This window comes from Athene cunicularia, assembly GCF_003259725.1.
Source record: "Athene cunicularia isolate RWA chromosome 27 unlocalized genomic scaffold, athCun1 chr27_part1, whole genome shotgun sequence".
Taxonomy (NCBI): Eukaryota; Metazoa; Chordata; class Aves; order Strigiformes; family Strigidae; genus Athene; species Athene cunicularia.
The window spans coordinates 2,972,629-2,995,600 of NW_020799138.1; the positions used below are offsets into that span (position 1 = coordinate 2,972,629).

A 22,972-nucleotide genomic window follows, 5' to 3' on the forward strand; every position below is an offset into this window, starting at 1 on the left:
CCCGTTCCTCTCGCGGGCTGGGCCCACCCCCTCTCCCGCCACCAGGCGGGGACATCCCAGACCACGCCTCCTGAGAGCTGCCAATCATGCTGACGGACGGCTCCGCGGCCCCGCCTGGCTGGGTCCTAGAGCCCGCCCGATGCCGCGGGGAGCGGGTCCCGTCCTGCGAGCGGGCAGGAACCAGCCTCACGCCACCCACCGCCCCGCACCAGGCGCCTCCCCCCGGCTTGTCCCTCCAGGCCTGGTCCCAAGCATCCGCCTCTCGCAGGCCCCAAATCCAGGTCTCCCTGTAGCCACTATTTTGGGTTGGACAAACTGTCCGGGAGGAGGGAACGTGTCCCGTGCACGTGGACTCTCTACTCATTAGTATAGATCTCGGCAATGAGTTTAACTGTTGCTTGAAAAGCACCTTTTAAAGAAGGGGGAAAAAAAAAAAAACAAAGAAAACCAGCTCAAGAGTGTTAAAAAGATGCTGAAAGCAGGATTCTTTTGCTTTCAAAGGAAAAGTGGGAGACAGTTACCCAAAGCATCACCAGCCAATCTGTGGGAAGAGATGTAGCTGTCCTAACAAAAGATCCTATTGCCACCCCACCTTCACTATGTCCCCAGGCCATCACAGGTCCCCCACAGTTCCCCATGGATTGCAGTAAGTGACAAATGTCAAAGTAACAGAACAAACAGCTCTTCTGCTTTTTAAGCCTTCAAAACCACTATTTCATTTTCTCCATAACCAACGATGTTTCTATGTGCTGTAATGACATACTACATCTGTTAAAGTTACTCACCCTGAAAGTACAGTTCTGGATCCAACCTGTAGGAGTGAACTCTAGCCTAGCACATTTAAAGTTCAGCACTTCCTCCCCTTTCATTTAGGAGTTTATCTTAATGAGAAAGTGGTTTTGTTGTTAGAAGTGGAACTGCTGACCTGCTGCATTCACTCACTTGATATGAGACACTTGATGAAATTTTTTTTTTTTTCAGCTTTAGCCTTTTGGTTTGTCAAGTCAACTTGAACACCCAGATCACAAGCAGAACACATTCTTGCTAAAAAGCTCACCAATGACCCTAAATATAAACAACTTTGAGGGGGAAAAGCCCCAGAACAAAACACATCACACAACAGATTTTCACAGATTTTAGGGCAACGAGGGATTACTATGATCATCCAATCTAACCCAGGAATCCTATTTAAAGTTCATAAATCATGTTTAAATTAAATCATACCTTTTAAAGTGACATCCAGGCTTTTCAGCTGCTCTTTTCCCAGCTTCTGGTTCCATTCTGTCTGCAGGATGATATTTTTATAGTGTCTTCTCCACAAAAGGGACAGCAGAGGGGTTTTGGTTTTTTTAAGAAGTAGCACAGCCCTTTTGTACACCCTGCTGCTCGGAAACCCACCTTGATCAGATGTTTTAGCAGCTGCTTTTCAATCTGGTAAAAGTCTAGAAGCAAGTGCATTGTTTTTTAAGTGGTTTTGCTCGAAAGCAACACATCAGCGATGTCAAAGAGATATCAACTGCATACACAAAGAAGAAAACTAGACTGGAAATTTCTCAAAAAGGTGGGCAAATGCAGGAATCTAAATCTCAGCAGGAGAAAATTAGGGTTTAGCCAAAGCATGGCAATAATATCTGTGGTACCATTAATTTATTTAACTGTCTAGATGGAAAAATAAAAAGATCACACAACGTCATACTAGGTAGACACACAAATCTGTAGAGGAATGCTTAGATCAACAGATCCGGCCTCTTGAGCAAGAAGCTGTGGACAAAGCCAAAAATCTAACTTTGAAGCTAGCCTGCTTTGAACAGAAGGCTGGACTAGATGACTTCCACAGATTCCACCTTGAAGTTCCCATTTTAAAACTAGACTGATGCTGTTAGTGTTTAGACTTGTCTTTTTTTTTTTTTTTTTTTTTTTTTCAGTCCCTCCCATCTTACTGCTCTGATGGTAGAAAAGTGTTTCCAGCTTTTCTGTCTGTTCTATCCCATTTTCATGCCCAGCTTAGAGCCATTTGTTTTCATGTCAAGATTATCCTTTTACTTAAATAATCCTTTCCTCTTCCCTAGTATTTTCTCTCTAAATACATCAAGAAGATAATCATATCTCCTTTCAGGCTTCACCGTAATAGATGAGTAAGCCACTCTCTCTTCATAATACAAGCTTTGTATTTGTGGTATCTTCCTGGTAGCCTTTTTTGCCCCTGTTGCAATTTGAATTTCTCTCTTGTTTGACAGCATCAACACTGCCCTTGGACCAACTTTTCTATCTGCTTTTTCACAGCTTCACAGTGGCTCATCACTATCCTTTATCAACTACTAAATCCCAGCTTCCTTTCCTCACTAATTTCCAAGAAGAACTCTCAGCATCCTTCACAAATTTCTCCTTGCCCCTAAATTCACAGCCTTGCACTTTCTGCTGCTACATTTCATCTCATTTCTATTTCTCACTCTTCAAAGTCATCAATTCTCTAAGATATTCTAGTTCCCTTGTATTATTGAAGCCTCCCACTTTTGTTCATCACCAAATTTAATTATCACGCTTGCTTTTTGTGCCAAGATAATTATAAAAAGGCTTTAGCAGGATTACTCTTGGGACCAGAACTGGAGAAATTCAGTATTAATTCCCCACTGCACCAGCCCTGATGTCAAAACACTCCACTGTCACCTTACCATTTGGTATTTTTGTCTGTCTTCCAGTACTTACATGTTTGCACATAAAATTCTCAGTTGAAGTCCTGTTAAATGAAACCGACTGCATGTCCTTCATGTAGAAACCTGGTTTACTTAAACCTAAAAGATACTAGACTAGCTAGTTGCAGCTTGTGACAGCGAGCCAGGAATTCCCAGCAGATGGTAGGAGATAGGCACCTCGGTAAAACTCACTCTTTCCATCTTCAACTGCCCAGGATGTCTGGATTTCACTAAAGGTTGTTTTTTCCCCCCCCCCCTTTTGTCAAATTGAAAATAGAATGTTTTGTCCTTAACAGTTCATCACTTCACCCACCTAGCAAGCCTAATGTCTAAACCAGCAACTTTTATCTGTTGATTTGTGGTTCTATTCTCATTTCACAGACATTATCACAACACTATCTATGTGCAAGTGCCATTAGGCCCTTTTTTGACTACTGTAGACCGCCCTTGCCTTTTTTCCTTCTTAGACAAGCTGGTACACCCTTCCTGAACCAGAAACAAAGTTTCTACCAAAATAGATGCCCCTATTTTGTATAACTTGAGGAAAAAAAAAAAAGTGATAATTCCTCTTTTGACCTTTACTGTCTACTTAATGCTATGCTAGTTTTGTGCATACGAATTTGTTTTACCAATAACACTATGGTACAAGCTAATACTATGTGGTTTTCCACCCAAACTGCCCACATCCTTTCAAAGCTGTGGCTTTCCAGAAGAGAAGCTTCATTCCTGTAAATAGCAACTACAAAACATACTTAATTCTTCAACTTAGAGCTATTCAGATCGTTCAAGGCCATTTAATGTAAAATCATCAGTAAAGATATTCAACAAGACTCTCCAGGAGCTACTATGTTTATAGTTAGCCCATTTGTTTGAAAGGAACTTTATAGAGGCCTAATTGTTTAATGCCATCACGCAGCATGAAGCAAGAAAAGGAAATGTAATCCCTATTTTAGGGATTAAAGGGCACTGCACAAAGAGCCAGTGACTTGTTAAAAGTTACACAGGAAGTCTGGAGTAGACCTTTGGGATTTAACTCCTGGCATCTTTTTCCAGTCTCTTAATCACTATGCCATCAACTTATTTTCTATTTTGGTAGTATTTCCATTTTCTGAAGCATACCTGTCTGACTCAAAGAGCCTCTTCTGCTTGCTATCAGATGTACTATTTCTTCTTTCCTTCCTGCTTCCCTTCTTGTTTAGGTAGACACATCCTTCCTGGGGAGCTGAGCAGTCTCCAGGCTGAGCCTTGTTCCATGCCAAAACTTCCTTATTCTACATCTCAGACTCCACAGCCAGAGTCAGCCAGAGTCACTGAATAGGAGCAGTGAGAAGAAATAAAATTGAAGGTGCGGAGGAGGAGAAACCCTGCAAATCTTTAAAGGATGCATGAAAGTGTTCTGCACTCTTTACTGCAGATCTGAGAGAAGAGTTATCTCACTGATTCCAGGCAGTTCCAATTCTGCTAACACTTTCTCAGCTTTGAAAACAAAGTTAATGGAAAACTAACATCATTACCCAACTTCAGGGTAGCGTGGCAGAATATATATCAGCCAAACCTTACCTCAGCTCACCTCCACTCCAGCAGAATACATCAACCACTTGAAACTCCTTAAAGCATGCCTGGAGTGCCCTTTTCCCAGCCCCTGCAGGGCAGCTGCGTACCTGTCCTGCTCTGCAGCAGGACCGTGCCTCTCCTGCTGCTGACAGCACTCCAGTAGAGGGGGCTCTGAAGCTGTCTGCTTAAAAAATAGGAACCATTCTGCTCGTGGAGCGGGCAAAACCAGAAGAGAAGGAAGAGGAGGAAGGCTGTTAAAAATATTATATGCTTTTAGATCATTGCTTCTTGCTGAGCTGGCCGTCTGGACTGTTTATAGAGCATTACTAATGAAAAAGCACAAGATTAAATGCTTCTTACAAGTGTCAGGGCTTCAAATCATCGCAGAGACTACTTTCTCTCTACACCTATGGGTAGTACATTCTGCTACCGTGGAGGATTTCTTTCATTTTCAAATATTTTTAAGCCACTTACGGTTTAGTGATTAATTATGTGCTTTTCACTTACAACTGGTATCAGAGAAGTGACTTTCTCAGAGTCACAGAACAATCAAGTCAGCCCCGCCAGATGTCAAGCAAGAGGCCAAGAACATTTCTTTGTCTCTTTTTCTGCCCATATTCCTCTACAGAACTTTATGGCACTTGTTTTCCCACACTGACAGGCAATCCGTTTCTCCTATCTATCCTGACTTTTTGTACTAGCAACTTCAATTTGCAGAAGTGGCTTTCTTCCATCAGAGTGGAAACTGAGAAAGTTTCTTTGGTAAATTCCAAAGCACAGATCCAAGGAAAAAAAAAAAATCAGGAGGATGTTAATACATTTCTAGGGTAAAAGACAAACAAGTCTTAGAAGGAAAGCATCTTTTCCAAATATGGATTACTAGAACAAAGCCCTTATATAGCTTAAAACCACTGTAGCATCTTTACAAGCAACTCTTTCCACTGTGGTCACAAAGCTTAGTAAGCTTTTATTTCAAAGCCAGTACACAAAAGATTTAGAAAGGAATCTGGTGTTGTCAGACAACAGTTTAGTTGAACTAGAGTTAATCTAAATACTGAAGTCAGTCTGGCTCACCAAGATCTAAGGTAAAAACAAATTTTCAAGTTCTGCCACCCTATTCCCCTCTCAGTCCTAGTTCCAGCAACACCACCAGTGACTGTGCCTGTGAAGAAAACACCCTTTAACAGAGGTCACCCATACACAGGAGAGACTTGGAAGCTAAATAAGTGCCTAATTGCTTTGTCTTCAATTTGCCTGTATTCAAAAAGCCTTAGAGACCAATTATTTGAATTTAAAAAGAAAAATCCCTCTTCTCCTCATCTTAAAAACTGAAAACATGCAGGCAGATAATTACCATTTGTTGTGTAGGGAACAAGCACTATGCAGAAACGGTGGAAAACAAGCACTAACAACATTAGTATACAGGGGCCATGCAGGCAGCTTGATTTAAGTAAAATCTGGGTGTATTTTAAAATTAACCAAGTTCTGTTGTCATTGGGTTCCTACTAATGTAATTATTTGGAGTAACTTGTGAGTTGCTAGAATTGTGAAGTTTGTTTGGGTAACAGTAGTATGAGAGGTTAATACACTTCACCAGTTTTGCAGAGACAAGATAAAGCAATCGCCCTCCCTTTCACACAGGATAGATGAAGCCTATTTGAAGTAGTTCCCTGCTCACCCCCAGAGGTACCAGTTTTTAACTGACCACACAGTGAACTGCAGTCAATCTACAAATGTTCCATTTTTATTACAAAGTATGAAAGGCAGAAAATACTGTACCTAATACACAGGAGGCTGAAACTTAGAAAGAAGGTTAAAAAATCTGAATAAAACTACATAGGAAGCAGGAAATAGAATAAAAGGATGCAACATTCCACTTTCAAGCGATTTCAGAAAATTGCCTTAAAATTTACAGTTTCAACAATATGGTTCCATGATTCAGGTGTTAAAATCCATTGTAACAAAACCTTTTGTATTTTCTCCATAAAAATAAAGGAATATAGGGACACTGCAGTTATCCATGTCAACAACATATGTCTGTTGAATAGCAGGATACTAGGACTCCTCTAGGACAGTATAGTAGCGAAGTTGCAAATCTCAATACGGAAGGTGGAGAAAAGAAGGACAGAAGTAAAACTACTATTGCTTTAACATATTTTAGTGAGAACAAGAAGTCAGGAATCTCATATGGATGTTTGTACAATCATGCTACAAAGATTACACCTTCAGGAAATTACCACAACGGGACTGTGAATGGGAAGAGCAGAAGGGAAAACACACATAAAAGTAAACATCTACTTGACTATTGGTAACGAAAATGCTTCGGCGCAACAGATTTAAATTACATTTTATACTGCTAGCAACCCAAGTTTAAAAAAAGGTTCCTTTTAAATAGTAGATTTCATAATTCATATTTACCAGGTTGTCAAAAAAAGCAACACATCGCTTCTCAGCTGTACTAGGACTCTTTCATTCACTGGTTCTTGCATTTCTGCCTTTGTTCAGATTCGACAGACCGATCCTCATCTCTAACAGAGGGGGCTTGAGAGTCGCACGTCTTGCAGACAGGAAAGCAAACTCCAAGGGATGAGCTCTGGAACGTGGGCTTACAGATACTCAGGGACACAGTATTTTTTCAGTAAATAGCTTATTTCTTCATTTTATTAGATTCTCTGGAAAGAAATAAACTTGATGGAAGCCACATATAATTTCTTTAAAAAAATGTTACAATTATGGAAATTCTAGCTTGATACTGAGTGTTGGAGGCTGCACAAAAGGCCACTGAGATATGGCAGACAGAGTTACCATCTGAAATCAGGCAGCAGCAAGCCAGTCTCACAAGTGCCTTTGCCTCTGGAGCCTGCCATGAATCACTAGATGAGAGTTCAGTGATTAGTATTTAGTTGCATTTTTAATTACTGTTTTTTAGTGCTGGTGAAAGGTGCTTATCAGAAGTTCTGGAGATCTCTTCCTAAAATAAAAAAAAAAAAAAAAAGGAGGGGTATGCTAAACTCCTCTCAATATCCTTGAGAATGAGACATTTCTGACTCTTCTCAGGTAAGCAGGGGGAATACAGCTGCATCTCTAAGCAAGCACAAGAAAGTGCTCTTTAAGTGCCACATATAATTAATTCCGTGGATTCTCTGCAAAGATCAAGAGAAACAGGAACATAGTTGACAGTACCTTGCCTATTCCAGAAATGACTTTGGACACATCCTTTTGATGTCCACTATACAAGAAATACAGGCCTGCTCTGGAATATTGGTCTGACAGTAGAAATCAGGAAATACGTTATCAGGGAGAACTTGTGTTAACTGACAGGATAACAAAGCGTGGATGGGAGGTGGTAGGACCATTTTGCTAAGCAGTAGTGGGAAGACTAAAACCTTCAGTACTTTGATGGAACCGTAACCGTGCAATCTATTGAGCCAAGAGCTCACCCTTGCTGCCATTCACCCTTTCCAGTGGGTACTGAAAGAGTCAGTTCCTTACATTAGTGGTGTTTTGACAATTTTGAGAATTTAGGTTGTGTGAATTTACAGACAGCAGCTGCATTTTTCCTACAACAAAAATAAGCTGTCCAAAGAATCCAGCTACATCTTTACACAACCAACCTGCCACTACTGCCACCGTGTTCAGATGGTAGAAAAGAGGATTCCCAAACACCGTTAATTCCTACACAAAGGGGCTCTCTGGGTGACAAGCAGCACTACCCTACTTGGGTTGGCCTTGCAAGATTACGTCAGACTCAGAATACAGAGCTTCAGTTTGACGTTAACAGTATTGTCAAGGGCTCATGTTTTTGGTGTTCAGTAGGAACAGATGAAGGTCCACTAGATACTGACAACTATAGCCAGCTTAAGATTTCGGTGACTGCTGTATTTAACATTTTACACAAAAGACAAACAAACGCCTACCATAAAAGGGCTAAGGAAAAGATGACTCTCCTTCCTAATCTTACCAAAAATATACTTGTTAAAGTGCCATCTGCAAGAGAACAAAACAGACACACTCAGCTTTCTTCATTTACATTTAAAACAAGCACAAGAGCATCTGTGAATTCCAATATATGAGACTCCTCCCCTCACCTAGTCTCTGGCAGGCAGTGATCTACAGTTGAAACTGATGCAGCTTTTTCATTGCAACACCAGGCAAAAATAGATCTTTTTACTATTATCCAGAACATTCAGGAGAATAATTACAGCTAAGTTTTGAAAGGATCATTAACTTTGACTTATGAGAGGCAATGCCTCCCCCGTTAAGTACATTTCAAGGTTCCATAAGGAACAACCTGTATTATCAGTCTCCTTTCATACCATTCTTTAAAACCACTGTGTTTTCTTTCTAAATAGATTGTCAAAGCACTCAAATCCTTGTCTTTTTAAATTCCCTGCATACAGAAGTACAAGTCCCATAGCTGCAACCTACCATAGCCCATTTCATTTAGACAATTAACAGAGTTGGCATTGTTACACACTAATTCAACATCCAACTTGTTTTCTGCAGGTTTTCACCTCACTAATGAGTTTTACATGATCAAGATCTCCTGGTTGAGAGCCAATATACTCACAACAGGTTGTCCATGTAATAGCAGGAATCTATGGAAAGCTTAGTTTAAACGGAACATAACAACTAAATAGCTTAGTATCTTGAATTAATTGACTGGAGAAGTGATATAGAACTACTTGTCAGAAAAAAATATTTGTCCTGGAATCAGTCTTGCCTGTACCAACATGTGATTTTCTGCTTTGCTAACCTCACTGATGCTCACTTTTTCCTTAATGTTACTTTATACTCAAAGGATATGAGGCATTTGAAAACAGTTGCTTTGCATCCTCTGCTTGTGCAGCAAGCACAAAATAATTGAAATCAAATATCAAAGTATTTACTTTTGTAAACTTCGGGAAAAAATACTCTTATGGAGGCTTTACACCCAACATAATTGAATGTTAAGCAGGTGAAACATGATAAACTGTATCTTCTGATTCACAGGCTACAGTGACAAGTCTCAGGGTTTTATTATATCTCACAAATAAACTCGAACCAGCAAGTAGACAGTTAGCTCCCTGACACTGTGTCAGCAGAGCAGGTGCTGGCAAAAGGGCACCAACGTCTCTCACTTCCCTCCCTACATGGAAGTGCCGTTTGCACTACAGAACATCTCACCCATGAGGATTTTCATGTCTTTTCAGTCATTAACCTTTAAAGTGTCTTCTTTGAAAAGAAGCTATTTTAAGTAGCATTTCCTTGTTCCAAAACAGCCTCTAGTGATTTTAAAATGTAATTTCATATGAAGAATAACAATGGTTTATGCCCAAAGCAATATGCTGTGGATCCAGAAGGTACCCCAACTGGATAAACAAACAGGATATAGGCTTTACTTAGAAACCACTGGGGCCTAGATGATTCCTTCACTTGTCTTTGACGAGTTTGGAATGAGCACCCTATTCCACAAATTAACTTCAAGCAGCTTTACAGATGAAAGAACTGACACTGGATCCTCGTCAGGTTCGTATCAGGATTGTTTTCCAACAGTCGCAAAAGCTACCTGGCTATTCAGACTATTAGTCTCTACACAGGCTCTCTTCTCATCATTTTATCATAACAGATTATATTCCTCTAGGAATAAACTGCATTTGCCATTTAGTATAGCCTATAGAGTCTTTTAGTGACTTCACTTTCAACTAAACTATGTCTTTTTTTAAAGCACAATTCTGCAGTTGCAGAAGATGCATTTTTAAGCTAAGCAATGGATGCATTCATCTTTTACTCATGCCATCTATACAAGAGTGAGACTAAAGCATAAAGGGGACTACAGAAAGTATTAATATTACACGTAGTTCCCTCTTAGTAACACAGCATATTATGCCTACTGTTTGTAATTAAACAGTACATGACAAGCCTGTGTACGTATTTTTATACCAGTATCTAAAGCTGTGAATGCCATTATATGCTTCTGCTAAGAAAATCCTAATTTTCACTTCATTCTGAACCAGTATCTTCCAGTTTTAGATGAAGTGCTATTGGTAAAAAGTGATAACCTAATTGTTTGGCTAACACTGTTCTGACATCTAGATCAAATCTGTCCGTGGAACACGCTACTCTCAGCATGGCTGCTAATAAGAAAAATTGACCTTCAAGTCAAATCAAGCTTTCTGTCAAAAATCCCACAACTGAACATGGAATGTCATTGACAAAACATGAACTTGAACTGTGTTAGAGTCTCTTGATTCTCCGATATGAAAAGGGATGATGGAATAAAGATGTCCCTAATGAATTCCTATCAAATTCATAAGGCAGTGCTTTTCTGAGCTCCATGTTGAGAAGCAGCCTGTAGAAGAATATTTCTGCATGTCCAGAATGACAAAACTTTTCAAATTCTGTTCTGCATTTGACAGCATTTTCAGTGTCAGCTTCACTTTTTCACAGCAATCACTTCTCCCAACTTGCCTTTCCTGCATAAACTGACAAGATTCAAGTTTGCCAGTGTCCTACTCTTTATAATGCTGCCTTCAGTTGCAGGTGAATACTCATTAGGTGGAAAGACAATTTTGATAGTTTCTGACATTTACATCAAAACTCAGCTGGTATACCCTTACAGACCAGCTACGGTTGTCATGTCTTCATTGGGAGAGTACTGTGGAGCATTCATGCGAGCAGCTATGTTATCAACAAAGATTTTTATCTTGCCTAATCCACTCAGCTTTGATTGAAAAGTATTACTGCAGAGCAATCCACTATTCAAAACAGAAACAGAAGCCCTTGGGCACATCCCTAAAAGATACGAGGACGACAAGTGCCAAACCTTAGCCTCTATGGCATGGCTTCTTTCCTTTTAAACCCATCGTTGTGCATTACATCAGGGAATCATTTCTTTCAGAGAAACAGTTTTCATTTGGACAGCAGACCAGCTTTTTCAACTCATCTCGCTCATTCAACAAGACCTGACAGCACAAAGCAAATACACTTCGGAAAAAAGATTGCTTTGCACTCCTTTCAAGAACTCCCAGGAACACTGGCCAAATACAAAAAAGCTCCAAGGTGCCGGCTAACCACAAAATCTTGCTCATATTATTTGCCAATCAAGCAAGCTACAAAGTGTGAAACCATTTTATTTTGGTTTAGATACTAAGTCTTCCGAGGGGAAATCATTTGATTGGAAGCATCAATCCCAAGTCCATTACAAATCACATTTTTTCAGGAGTCATTTACCTCCTGGGAGCTTTAGTCATGCACGTATCTTCTTTCTGAAACCTATTACCATTCTGTTAGCTAACACAACTGCAGGATTCACATGAATTCAGTTATAATTTAAAAATAAGGCCTACCAAAGTAACAACTGCCTCTAGCATCAGAAAAGTGTAAGGAAATTGTGCAACAAGTACTTGTACTTCACAGCACCAGAAAATTCTGCCCAGGTAACCAGGTATAGAGAGCCAAGGCAACAGTTAATTCTGGCAGGCCTTTACTGTCAGGCAGCCTGCAGTGTTACTGTGATTTGTGTCAATGAACAGATCCTGCTTTGGGCATATGGAAGTGGATCACATATCAAAAGTAAGAATTAGGGAAAAAACCTTACTCAATAGAAAGTTAGCCCAATATATAAAAAACATACAAATGTTTAAACAGTTTAGAGGCAGCAACAACAGGAATGATAAGATTCCTGCCAAGGTGGCTGTTAACATCAATGTCTTTTTCCCCACCTTGTTTTGCACCTGCATTTATTAAACTAGTTGATGTGCTGCCTCAGCTGGCTGACAAACACATGGACATATGCAGCAACTTAAAAGCCTGCAAGCTTATTAATACAGTCAACAAACAAATATACAGAACTTTAACTGAGGAAAAAAAAAAAAGAAAACCAGAACCCAGAAGGTCCAAGAGGCTCAGCATGTCTCTGCATTTTAGAGTCTTGGAGAGACAGGAGACACCTGCCATTGATTCTTGTAACAGTTTCTTGTAACAGTAGATGCAAAGCAACAAAAGATACTGGCCACTTGACTCGTGTTGTTCTTACTTTAGAGGGGAGGGGAAATTATACAGCCCTGCCTCAATGTGGCATGAAGCAGTAATGTTACACTCTCAAAATCTCCAGGCAGTTGTTGTAGCAGATAGCTATCCAGTCTGGCTGAGTTGATGCCCACTGTACATTGTTGATTTCTCCCTCTGCTGTATAGGCCAAGATAGGGTCCTCAATGGCACGAGGCATTTGCTGGATATCCCAGATGAGAGCCTGATGGTCATCCGCTGCAAACAGAAGAGAGAATCAGGAATAGAATCAAAGTATAACGAGATCTCCATACGTGATACTGAAGGTGTATAGTTCAAGAAACTATATAGGATATGGCTGTTGCAGTCCCCAATCGGTATTCAAGTCAGAGATAATACAACTATGCTCCAAAAGAGTAAGCTTGGCTCATTATACATTATCCAGACCAGAGTTGAAAAACAAATGATCAGTGGAACTCACATCAGTTGAAAACATTTAAGAACTAGATTGCAAAAAAATGAGCATTAAAATAATATAGTTTAGCTAAAGCAGATGCACAGTTTGGGCACTGGGCTCACTACTTGCACACAGTCAGCTCCAGTAGGTGCCAATTCCATAAAATTTTAGGCAAGTCATTAATAAAGGGCTTCCAACTGCAGGTATTCTTTAGCAAAAGATGGGTAGAGAACTGCACAAACTTTTTGAGAGTGTAAATTTTGCAAATGCAGTGCAAGACTCAGAGATTCACCAGGGCAGCTGGACAGGGATGGATCACACTTACCTGCTGTACAAATGTGGCAGGAAGAATGAGGTGCCCAAGCAATTCCATTTACACACGCTCTGTGGTTGTTTAACCTGGCAACAGGGGTGCAGGGAACTCTGACATCTAGAATTACAACCTTCAGAAACAAAAAACTAAATTGATAACTTGCATTTTTTAATTTGTTTCTTCAGAGAACTGAGTATTTTGAGCCAAGGCTATAAATACAGCCCTTTCCTAAAGGATGTGTTTGGCAAGCAAAAACTCTTCTTAAAGAATAGCTTCTAGCTGGTTAACGTGTCTCGAAAGGAGTCAGACCTCACAGGGAGGGCTTGGGAGTTATGCAACAAGGGCAAACAAATTATGCTTCCCTGAAGTGGCACAAGTGACAAACTAAGATACAGCACCTTGTGCGCTGAACCGAGAAAGAACAAGGTGACTGAAACACTTGAGGTTAAGATTTTATGTGAAAACTATTGCCCTGCAGGTTCACAGACCCCTCTTAAACAGCTGAAATATATACGAGCCACAGATATCTTCAAGAAGTAACTATGGCATTATAAACTTGAATTCCTGCTGAAGTTAGTGCACTAAGAATTGGTCCTTAATTATACTCCAGTTCAGGTACTGACACTGACCCCTTAAAGAACTCACTACTAATTACTTCCAAACCACCTTCCAAAAAAATCCCAACCACTAGCACCTACAGAAGATGAGCTGCCACCTTACCTCCATGCCGTCCATGGCCATTGTAGCCAGATAGTTGGGATCCTGCTTATTCCAGCAGAGACGCAGCAATGGATGGTGCTGTGGGTCTTCATAAATTATGGTGCTGTGTTCCAGATGACGGAGATCGAACATCCTCACCGAGCCGTCTGCACCAACTGAAGCGAACATATCTCTCCCACCACCTGCACGGCTAAACGCTATGTCATACACCTGCTCAGTGACACGACAGAAAAACACAACCTTAGTTTTAGTGAGCACACTGCCTCCTGATTCACAGCAAAATGGACTTTACGTATGGGTAGCAGATCTAGTTGCGACAGTCTGTCAAATACTTGATGTTCCTAGCAAGTTTTTAGTTATTATACTTGCCAAAAGGAGGGGGGAAAAAAGCTTAAAATGGTTGTCATTCTAGGCCATTCACTGAAACAGAACAATATCAATTTCCCTAACTCATATTTTTTTATATTAATTACTGAAAAGTAATACTATGTTAAACAAAATAATCTTGCAAGTTATTTATTGCCTTTGATATGCAGTTGCTTCCAATTCCAGTTTGATGTTTTATCTCATTGTTCTAAAACATTCTGGAGCATAATCTAGTAAAAAAGCATATTCTCAAATCCAGATTCTATGATGAGTAAACAAGAGTAGTCTGAATAGCCAGTAGTATAGTCTTAATTAGTTTGGTACTCATAACTGTATCTTAGATAAGTTGTCTTTTTGGATCATTAGATTTTTCAAGAAAAAGGGGGAAAACCGGGAAAGTTCTGTTCCTTTTCTACAGCTTAAAAAAAATCTGCAATGTAAACAATCAAAAAAAGCCATCACCTCTTTGTCATGCGCAATAAGCTGGGTCTTCACATGGCCAGAGACCAGATTTACTCTTCCCAGAACCTGTCCTGTCTCCAGACCCCAAATAGTGCAGGTTGTGTCAATACTAGAGGTACCTGAAACAAAAATACTTCTGTTGGAAAAATCAATATTCTCATAAATTATTTAATCACTTACTGGATTCATGTAATATCCCCCCGCATCTACAGATCAAAATAGCCTCAAGAACAGCATACAATTAAAATCGAGAATGTCAGACAGACAACAATCTACCATGCATTTAAATGACCCAAACCTTTTAGCTGCAGGAATAGTCTTCCACACAGGAATAAAGTATAAACAGCTCATGTCTACTTCAATGTATTCAGAAGCCTGATGCAACTCTGAGATGAACTTTCCCATTCTGTAAGTCTCATGCGCATGTCAAAACCAAAATTCAGAGTGTTGCAACAGCATATTATTATTAATCGATTGTTTCTGTGGACTGCAGGTGCGGCTAGCAGTAAAGCTCTTAAGAGATGAGATGCAACACACAAAAAATAAATCATGTAGTAAATAATTATTAAGATATATTATCACTAATAATCTCTGGGCAAATCCCCCTGAATGTGGCTCTACTCTTCTGGGAAACAAACCTCTGCTGCATCAGTCATCTTGGATTCACAATTTGTCCCACTGTAGGGGGTATATTCAGGCTATAATCAAACCTGAAGAAAACAGCCCCCTCCTCTAACCAAATTAAGGGCTCCTGACTCTACTCCTGCTGCTGAAATGGGTTCACAAAGACAAAGCGTGGTACATAGTTTTCCACCCACTCCAGAACAAAGTAAAATAAGTCACAGGAGTTCACAGACGTTATTACTTAGCATTACAACAACTCACCAGCCCTGAAGACTGAGACTCCCTATCTGCAAATAAGGAATATCCCTAATCCAACTTAAGTGACCCATCTTGTACCAGACAAGGAACCTTTCAGTGAAAAAGTCTCTATGAGCTGCTATTTTGTTTTTTCATTATTTTTTTATTTTTAACTTAAGACAATGGCAGTTTCTATGATGTAGAAGTATGTCCACTGGTTAGTTATCGGATTAACCAGTGGACATGCAATGACACAGCAGTCAATCACAACCCAGACTTCACCAGACTGAATTCAAAGTGTCTTTTCTATGCTGAAAATGTAGCATTCCATGAGTCTCACCTAGAAGGTAAGGATCCACTTCATTCCAGTCAAATGATGTTAGTGGAGCACAGAAATCAGAGTTCTTGTTATTGTTCAGCAAACACTCCAGCCGGGTCTCTGTTTCACCCACCTTTAGAAAAAGTGAAACATCTGACTTAAATAGCAATTTCACATGAGTTGTTCCACTTGCACTTCCAAAACATAAGGTGTTAATCCTGTGTTTCTTTCCTCTCAGCTTTACATTGTAAAGCTCTGGAAAACACAATCACCATCTCTATCTTCAGTAAGGCAATTAAAACAGCAACTACCGTGATAATTCTGCTTCTCCTATAGTCATCATATTTAGTCACATTATTGCAGTTAAGAAAACAAATTATCAAGTGCTCTGACTTTATTTTATGTCTTAACCTCCAGACTGTAGCAAGGGTAAGAGACCCCGAAAGGAAAATAACTCACTTAAAAAAAAAATCTGGTCTCAAGTGAAAAAATGAGATTATTATATGTAACACAATTAATATCATGGTTCATCTTTTTTTATGGAGGATTTACTCACTCTCCACACTCGCAGATAGTCACCGCTGGTCGCCAACAGGTCTGGATATACCCCCTTGGTGTCTGGGATCCACATCAGCTTTGTGGTAGGGTAAGGGTGATCAAAGGTGTTCCTGCAAATGAATTCTGAGCTCTCTTCATCCAAACCAACAAGCTGCACCTGTAAGAAGCCGTATTTAAAAGAAAGCATTTTATCAAAATATTCATTTATAAATAAAGCATTAAGACTAAGTGTATTTCAGAAGGACATCTTCTGTAACCTCAAGGACAATATAAAAGGACCATCATGTCAGTGGAATGAGAAATCGTTAAAGCTTTGCTTACATGCCCCAGCTAGGAAGCAAAGTGAAGTATACATAATCACCACAGTGCTTTCCTTTGAAGAGATGATCTCAAATGAATTGAAATCCGATCCTAAAGGATTAAAAAGACCACCCTTCTCTCTTCCACATTGAAAAAGTCTAGTTTAAATCACAGACTTAAACTGCACAAACATTATTCCAACGCCTCTTTTAACTGAACTGATGCTGACAATGTCGTCTTCAGAGAGCAGGACAAGCTGTAGTTTGCATGACAACCACTCACAATTAAAGCCCCTATCATGGAATTCTTGGCCATAACCCTGCAGATTGTGACAGATCACGTCAGCTAGCTATCAAGCTGTTTTTAGCATCGCATTACCTAAAGCATTCTGTCACAACTGCACAAAATTAAGATACAGATTAATCACATCACAGAGTCAGAAAGTAAAACAGAATTCAAACTTAAAGAATTGGGAAGCTAAAGTATTTACATAATTATTCAGATGTTTTGTGGGGAAACAAAACAAGAAAGGTCTGCTGGAAGATTCTAGGTAACTGAATTCCAAATTAGGTTTTTTGCACAATAATATCACAGGGGGAAGGGCTAACTTGCTGAGTTGTGAGAGTGATGCAAGACAGAGCAAACAAGAAACTATCTCCACATAGCTTGGTCATGACAACACCTGAAGTAATGCTTGATGTTCCAGACATTATGTTATTAGAAAAATATTGACATGTTAGAAAGTGTTCAGAGAACAATATGGTGCTGGGAAGATGTGTTTAACCTAGCAGTGACTACGAGACCTAAACAGGATGAAAAGCCCCACTGTGTTAAATACTGTCCAAACACAAACATTATGAGGACAACTCACTACAATTAATTTATAAGCTGCTCACAGTTGGAACTTCCTAGTACTTTCCACACAGCAGCTTCCTCCTGGAAAGAATGACTTAATGGACTTTTTCTAAGATGTTTATCTGGAAAAATCCTAAATATTCTGGGGTGAGAAATTTGATTAATAAACTAAACATTTAATCTAAATCAGAAGTCTACCATATTATTTTCCACATAACAGAAAAATCAATACATACTTCAGTGGGACTTAAACACTAACAGTTATGTTCCTGTTCAGAGATGCTCGTAAATGCAAACCTTACCCTGTGTCACAATAAGATCCATCCTTTTCACCCCATAACAAACCCCAAAAGATATCCAAGTATGCCTCTAAAATTGTCTGCCTTGCACTCTTTATTACAGCTACTCCTTATTATACTTTACACTCCAGTATGAATCAGTCAAGAATCTCCCAGTCTTCAGAAGTGAGTGACAAATAGCTTTCTAACTCCTTTAGGGATCAGAAATACTAAGCGGATTTTACAAAGGAAGCAAATTGTCCTTGGTGATAGAAAATCTTGTGGCAAGGTCGGGATCAGAAGACAAATGACCTCTAATCATTTCTTCTCCTTTGCTTATGCTGTTTTCAGCTCCACACAAGTGTATTAAGTCTACACAAAGCAATCAACATACTCATAACCAGAAGTAAATCTCAAACAGCACAAGACCCACTTCCATTGGTGTGAATTCATATATTCCTGCACCGCATATTCACGTTTAACTCCTCCTCGGATCAGAAGGAAAAGTAGTGACTGCATAGCAACCCAGCATCTTTATGATTTTTGACATTTTTAGGTGCAGGCCAGGTTAGAAAACAGAAATTGCATTAGTAACACTAGAGCTCCTGGTAACTGCTGAAGATCAGGTGTCTGACTCTAATTGTCAGACGGGGCAGCAGCCTGTGATAACTCTGAGCAGGAGGCACTGGTCTGCCCTGAGACAGGAGCAGAGGCAGAAAATACTGCTTGAGAAGCTCTATTCTTTCCTAGCTCAGCACATTCAAAGGTATGACTCTTCTCTTTGGACTTGACCACATACAGTGATTGCAGAACACCTCTATTCATCCTCTTGTGCAGGCTGAATATGAGGAGATAGAAGAATGGATTTATTGTCAGGATGCTGATTATATTATATTAGAGCCCTGTCTCTTCCCTCCTGCAACTGAGGCAAGATTTGTGGCTGCCAGCTACTACACAAAGGAGTGCCTGAAGCTTAGCCCAGGTAAGGCTGAGGTGGTGCTAACAGTGAAGTAACTGTCAGTCTGAACACAAAGCAAACCATTCTACATCTACCTGGAACTCATTACAGTGCAAAAACAAGGGCTAGTGTGTTCAATCTCCATTAGTTTTGCAATTATGGTATGACAGTAGCTAGGAATGCTAAATATTTATTTTTCCAATACATCAAGATAGGCTAAAATTGGATGTGGATTTTCCTATCATAATCCAAGCCTTTATCAATTTAAGGTTTAACTGCAACAGTGCATCTAAGTAAAGAATGGCCTTTACTCAGCATTCCTTAACTTCTAAAAAAATTACATCTCTCCAACATAATCCAAAAGAAACAGACACAAAATTAAACAATGCAGAATTTGGTAACAGTTTACTACTTGTTTGAGGAACAGTGAAGTAAGTCCACAGTACTTTTTTAAAAAAACACTATATTCCTTTAATCTAAATTAGTAATTACTGAGAACGACATTTCACAATTATTTTAGGGTCATGTATAATCAGAAAGATTTCATTGCACCAATTAATCTTCAACATGCAATAATTTTTCTTTGTAACTCTAAACCTTGCAGAAAAAAAAATGACCCTCTGGTAAAACAACTGCCCTGCCACTCTGATTTGAGGCACTGTTCAGGAGGAGGTGGTGATCCCGTAAGCATACGGTCACATCTTGTCAGTCTGCTCCAGAGATGGGACTGAGCAGTACACAGCACCACCCTCGACTGTTTTCTAATCCAGGCTCGAGTTTTGTCTTGCAGATAGATACCAAAATCAGCCTTTCCTGATGTTTTCCACAGACTGTTCCTAATCCACGAAGCCATAGTCAGGAGCCTGCGGAACAGCATTAACTGTGAGATTTATGAACACCACCGTTCCCTCCCATTACACCAGTGATCCATACGATGTTATAAAGGCTGACAGCAGTTTCCTATTCCAAGAAGTTCAGGAAATGCTACCCCACATAATTTTAGTTCTTCCAAATGGAGCAAGTAATCTCTCTTCTTGTACCAGTGATTTGATCAGCAAAGGTGTACAAGCTGAAAGAAAACTCCTTTGGGGTTTGAACAGTTCTTGGCAACCAGCTTCCTGGTATGCTACACAGCCTGTTAGTGTGGGGGTTGACAGAGGTTAGAAGAGTCTGGGAACTGGGGACAGCAGTAAATTAGGATTTGGCAGCCAATAGCTTTGAGTTCCCCATGAAACAAAGGTGTAAACAGCCATTTTATATCTGTAACCCATAAGTACTTCAAGCTCTCCTAATTACTACAGAAACAGAAGATCATAGAGACAAATGAGACAAGAATCTCTCCTCTTTCACTGTAATTCCCTTACAGGGAACACTTCTGCTGCAACAAACATTTGGTGCATTAAGTCTTTTTAAAAGAAACCCTAAAGCAGAACAGTAATAAGGAAAAGGTATATTCACCTATTTGGTTAGATTTTAAGCAAGCTAGAATTGCTATTCCAGATTTTTTTTAAAAAGTGTATTAAAGATAATGAAGAAAGTCAGTTATTTGGAACAAGTCATTGCAACATCAGGAACAGAAATGTTGTCTGGAGCTTGTCAGAAACCTCTAAAAATTGAGTGCAAAGAGAAAGCTGAAATGAAAATGAATTTTCATTATCCTTTTAATTAGTGCCAACTGTACCTATAAGTATATTTTGATGTCAGAAGCTGTATAAAGCACCTCAACTGTGAAGGGCAAATTAGCAGGAGGACAAAGCTTTTACAAGTGCCCTGTAAAAATCCTGAATTTCTGCTTAGGCCAGAAGTCAGGCTATAAAACCAACTGCTCCAGACCTTTTGCAGCACAACGTTATGGACTACTTAAACAAGGTAACTTCAGTTCTTTCCATTTGTTCCTTTAGTTATACCACTTACATGGACAGAAGCTGGAGCTGAAAGAGTTCACAACTAGTGTGCACCTAGCACACTGTATCTGTCCAACAGTTCCCTGTGTGGAGCACAAAGCTATTCCCTGAATGTTTCAGTATCTTCTAAAAGATTGAGCAAAGCTGTGAGAGCCACAGTAAGAGACCACAAAGACTTTGCAGATAAACACCACTCCCAAGCTTGTTCTGGTCACAAAAATAAAGGGGACAACATCAGTACTCTAAGCAACAACACCACTTGCAATTACCCGACTCTCTTAACTATCTTCCTACAGTAGAAGGTTGTACTGAAAGCACTACAAAAACATCAAACAAGAAAACCACAACAGCCCCCTCTCCCTGTTCTTTAAAGCACCAGGGACACAGCAAAAGCTTGTAAAGTGAAGGTTATGTTTTATTGTGCATTTATTGTACAAGTTTAATTTTCAATCATACATCATCTTTACTTCTATAGCAGCAGCATCCAGACTGGCATCTCGTTCTCACACAATTAGTTTCCAGCTCTTTAGACCACACAGATATCATAGCATGTACTGCTTACAGTGACTGAAGTCAACAGAAAAGTTATTCCTGAAGCTCAGAGGTCAAGAGAAGGCCTGGGGAATATTTACAGAGAGCAGTAATTTACATAGTCCTATACAATTTCTGTCTGCAACAATTGTGAGCATAACGGGTAGAAAAGAGAGGGGTGGACTCAACTACTTCACACTTGAAGCCTGAACTGAAAAGCAGACCTGATCACACTGTAATTGAGAGCAACCCCAGAGAATGATCCAAACTTGGGAGGTAAACGCAACATAAATGTATACCCCCTATGAACCAATTCTACTGCCTTTAAACAAAAAAACTATTTTCAAGCTTGTTATTTTAGCTTCTCAGAGTACAGACTACAAAAACATTTTCAAGTTGGTCTTTAAACAAATTAAAAGTTTTCAAGCTCAGGGACCTGCCTTTCCCCAGCAGTACTCCCAGAGCCACAGCAGTGCTCACCAGCATAAGGAGACAGCTCACACAGAGCCAACTCATACTGGCTGAACTACAAAGTGCTCAGCAGAACTATCATGTCTAGGACTGATGCAAGTGCAGTAATTTAACCACTGTAGGAGGAGATGTCAGCCCTGCTTTACCATCACTCCCACTCATTATAGCCTCGCACAAAACCCAATCCCCAACACCAAACTTTCTGACATTATTTTCCACAACCTCCATTAAACAGCTTGACAAAGTTAAGAAGTAGACATGCTTTAAACACACAAAGTTGTATTCGCAAAACCTTTCTTTTCACACAAAATTTCAGGATGCTCTATAGCTATGTCCATTTTCTCATCTCTCTTTTAATTTACATGAATTCATCACACCAAACCAGCACATTAAAGTCTATTCAGAAATGACTGCACAAGAGGTGAACGTGTAGTCCCTATTACCAATGTAAGGGTCTCTGTTAACATCTGGCAGGGAAACACTCAGGATATAATCTCATGCCTCATTACACCCTTGTTCTCAGAGAAAAGTAAAGGGACTAAGGAATCAGTGAAAGCAGTTTATATACTTATGAAAAAAGTTATCACACCGAAGTCCTACACAGCGAGAAAGTATGAGAACGGCACATTTCCAACACAGTCTCAGACACACTGTAGATGCACATTTAGCCTGGCCATAAACTTATATACTTTTCATACTGAAAAAAAACAGGTATGCTCAAGCTAGGGGACCTTCTTGGCTGAGGAGCAGCCAGCAGCACCCATGGCTCTCCCCACCCCCAGTCCCTCAGTCTCCCAACAGCTGAGGACTCGCGGGAAGTAAACCAGCCTGAATCTAGGCCAGCACCCTGCACTTCAGGGGAGTATCTGAAGGCTCTACACAGCTCCCAGCGCCGAGGGCAAGGCGGGCAGACTCCTTCCAGCCACACCACCTGCGGGGGCTGGGAGCGGGGAGCCGCCTGAACCACTGGGATGAAGAGGGGCGGCCCTCTCCTCCCCCTCACTCTGCCTCAGCCCCGCCGCCCGATGCCGGTAGAGCCGGCCCCGGCCGCCGCTCCCCACCTTGTTGTTATACTCCTCCACGAAGCTTCCCAGCGCCAGACGGAACCGCTTGTCCGGCCGGACGCTCCAGTTCATGGCGTACACGGTCCAGGGCGCCTCATATTTGTAGATCTCCTTCCGCTTCCCGTGCAGCGACATGGCTCGGCCGAGGGGGCCCCAGGCAGCGGCGGGGCTGAGGGGGGCAGCGGGCTTGGCCGAGGGGGAACCGGGGGCTGGGCTCGGAGGGGAGCGATGGGCCCGACTGAAGGGAGCGGGGTGGCGAAGCGGGCCGGGGGAGAGAAGGAGCGCGGCCGGCCGGAGCGCAGCGAGGCCGGACGGGTCC

General features: G+C 40.6%; 1 protein-coding gene across 1 annotated transcript in view; it reads right to left on the minus strand.

The window, feature by feature from the left end:
* Nucleotides 1–5,969: 5,969 nt before the first annotated feature.
* DCAF7 (DDB1 and CUL4 associated factor 7) overlaps nt 5,970–22,972 on the minus strand; it is a 17,172-nt gene continuing 169 nt past the window's right edge. Inside the window, exons 2-8 of the mRNA XM_026864715.1 lie at nt 22,651–22,970; nt 16,291–16,449; nt 15,756–15,867; nt 14,555–14,673; nt 13,727–13,936; nt 13,019–13,136; nt 5,970–12,494 (exon numbers count right to left, since the gene is read on the minus strand). Of these exons, the coding sequence (XP_026720516.1) occupies nt 12,322–12,494; nt 13,019–13,136; nt 13,727–13,936; nt 14,555–14,673; nt 15,756–15,867; nt 16,291–16,449; nt 22,651–22,788 (1,029 nt within the window). The 5' untranslated portion in view covers nt 22,789–22,970 and the 3' untranslated portion in view covers nt 5,970–12,321. The remainder of the gene's footprint in view (nt 12,495–13,018; nt 13,137–13,726; nt 13,937–14,554; nt 14,674–15,755; nt 15,868–16,290; nt 16,450–22,650; nt 22,971–22,972) is intronic.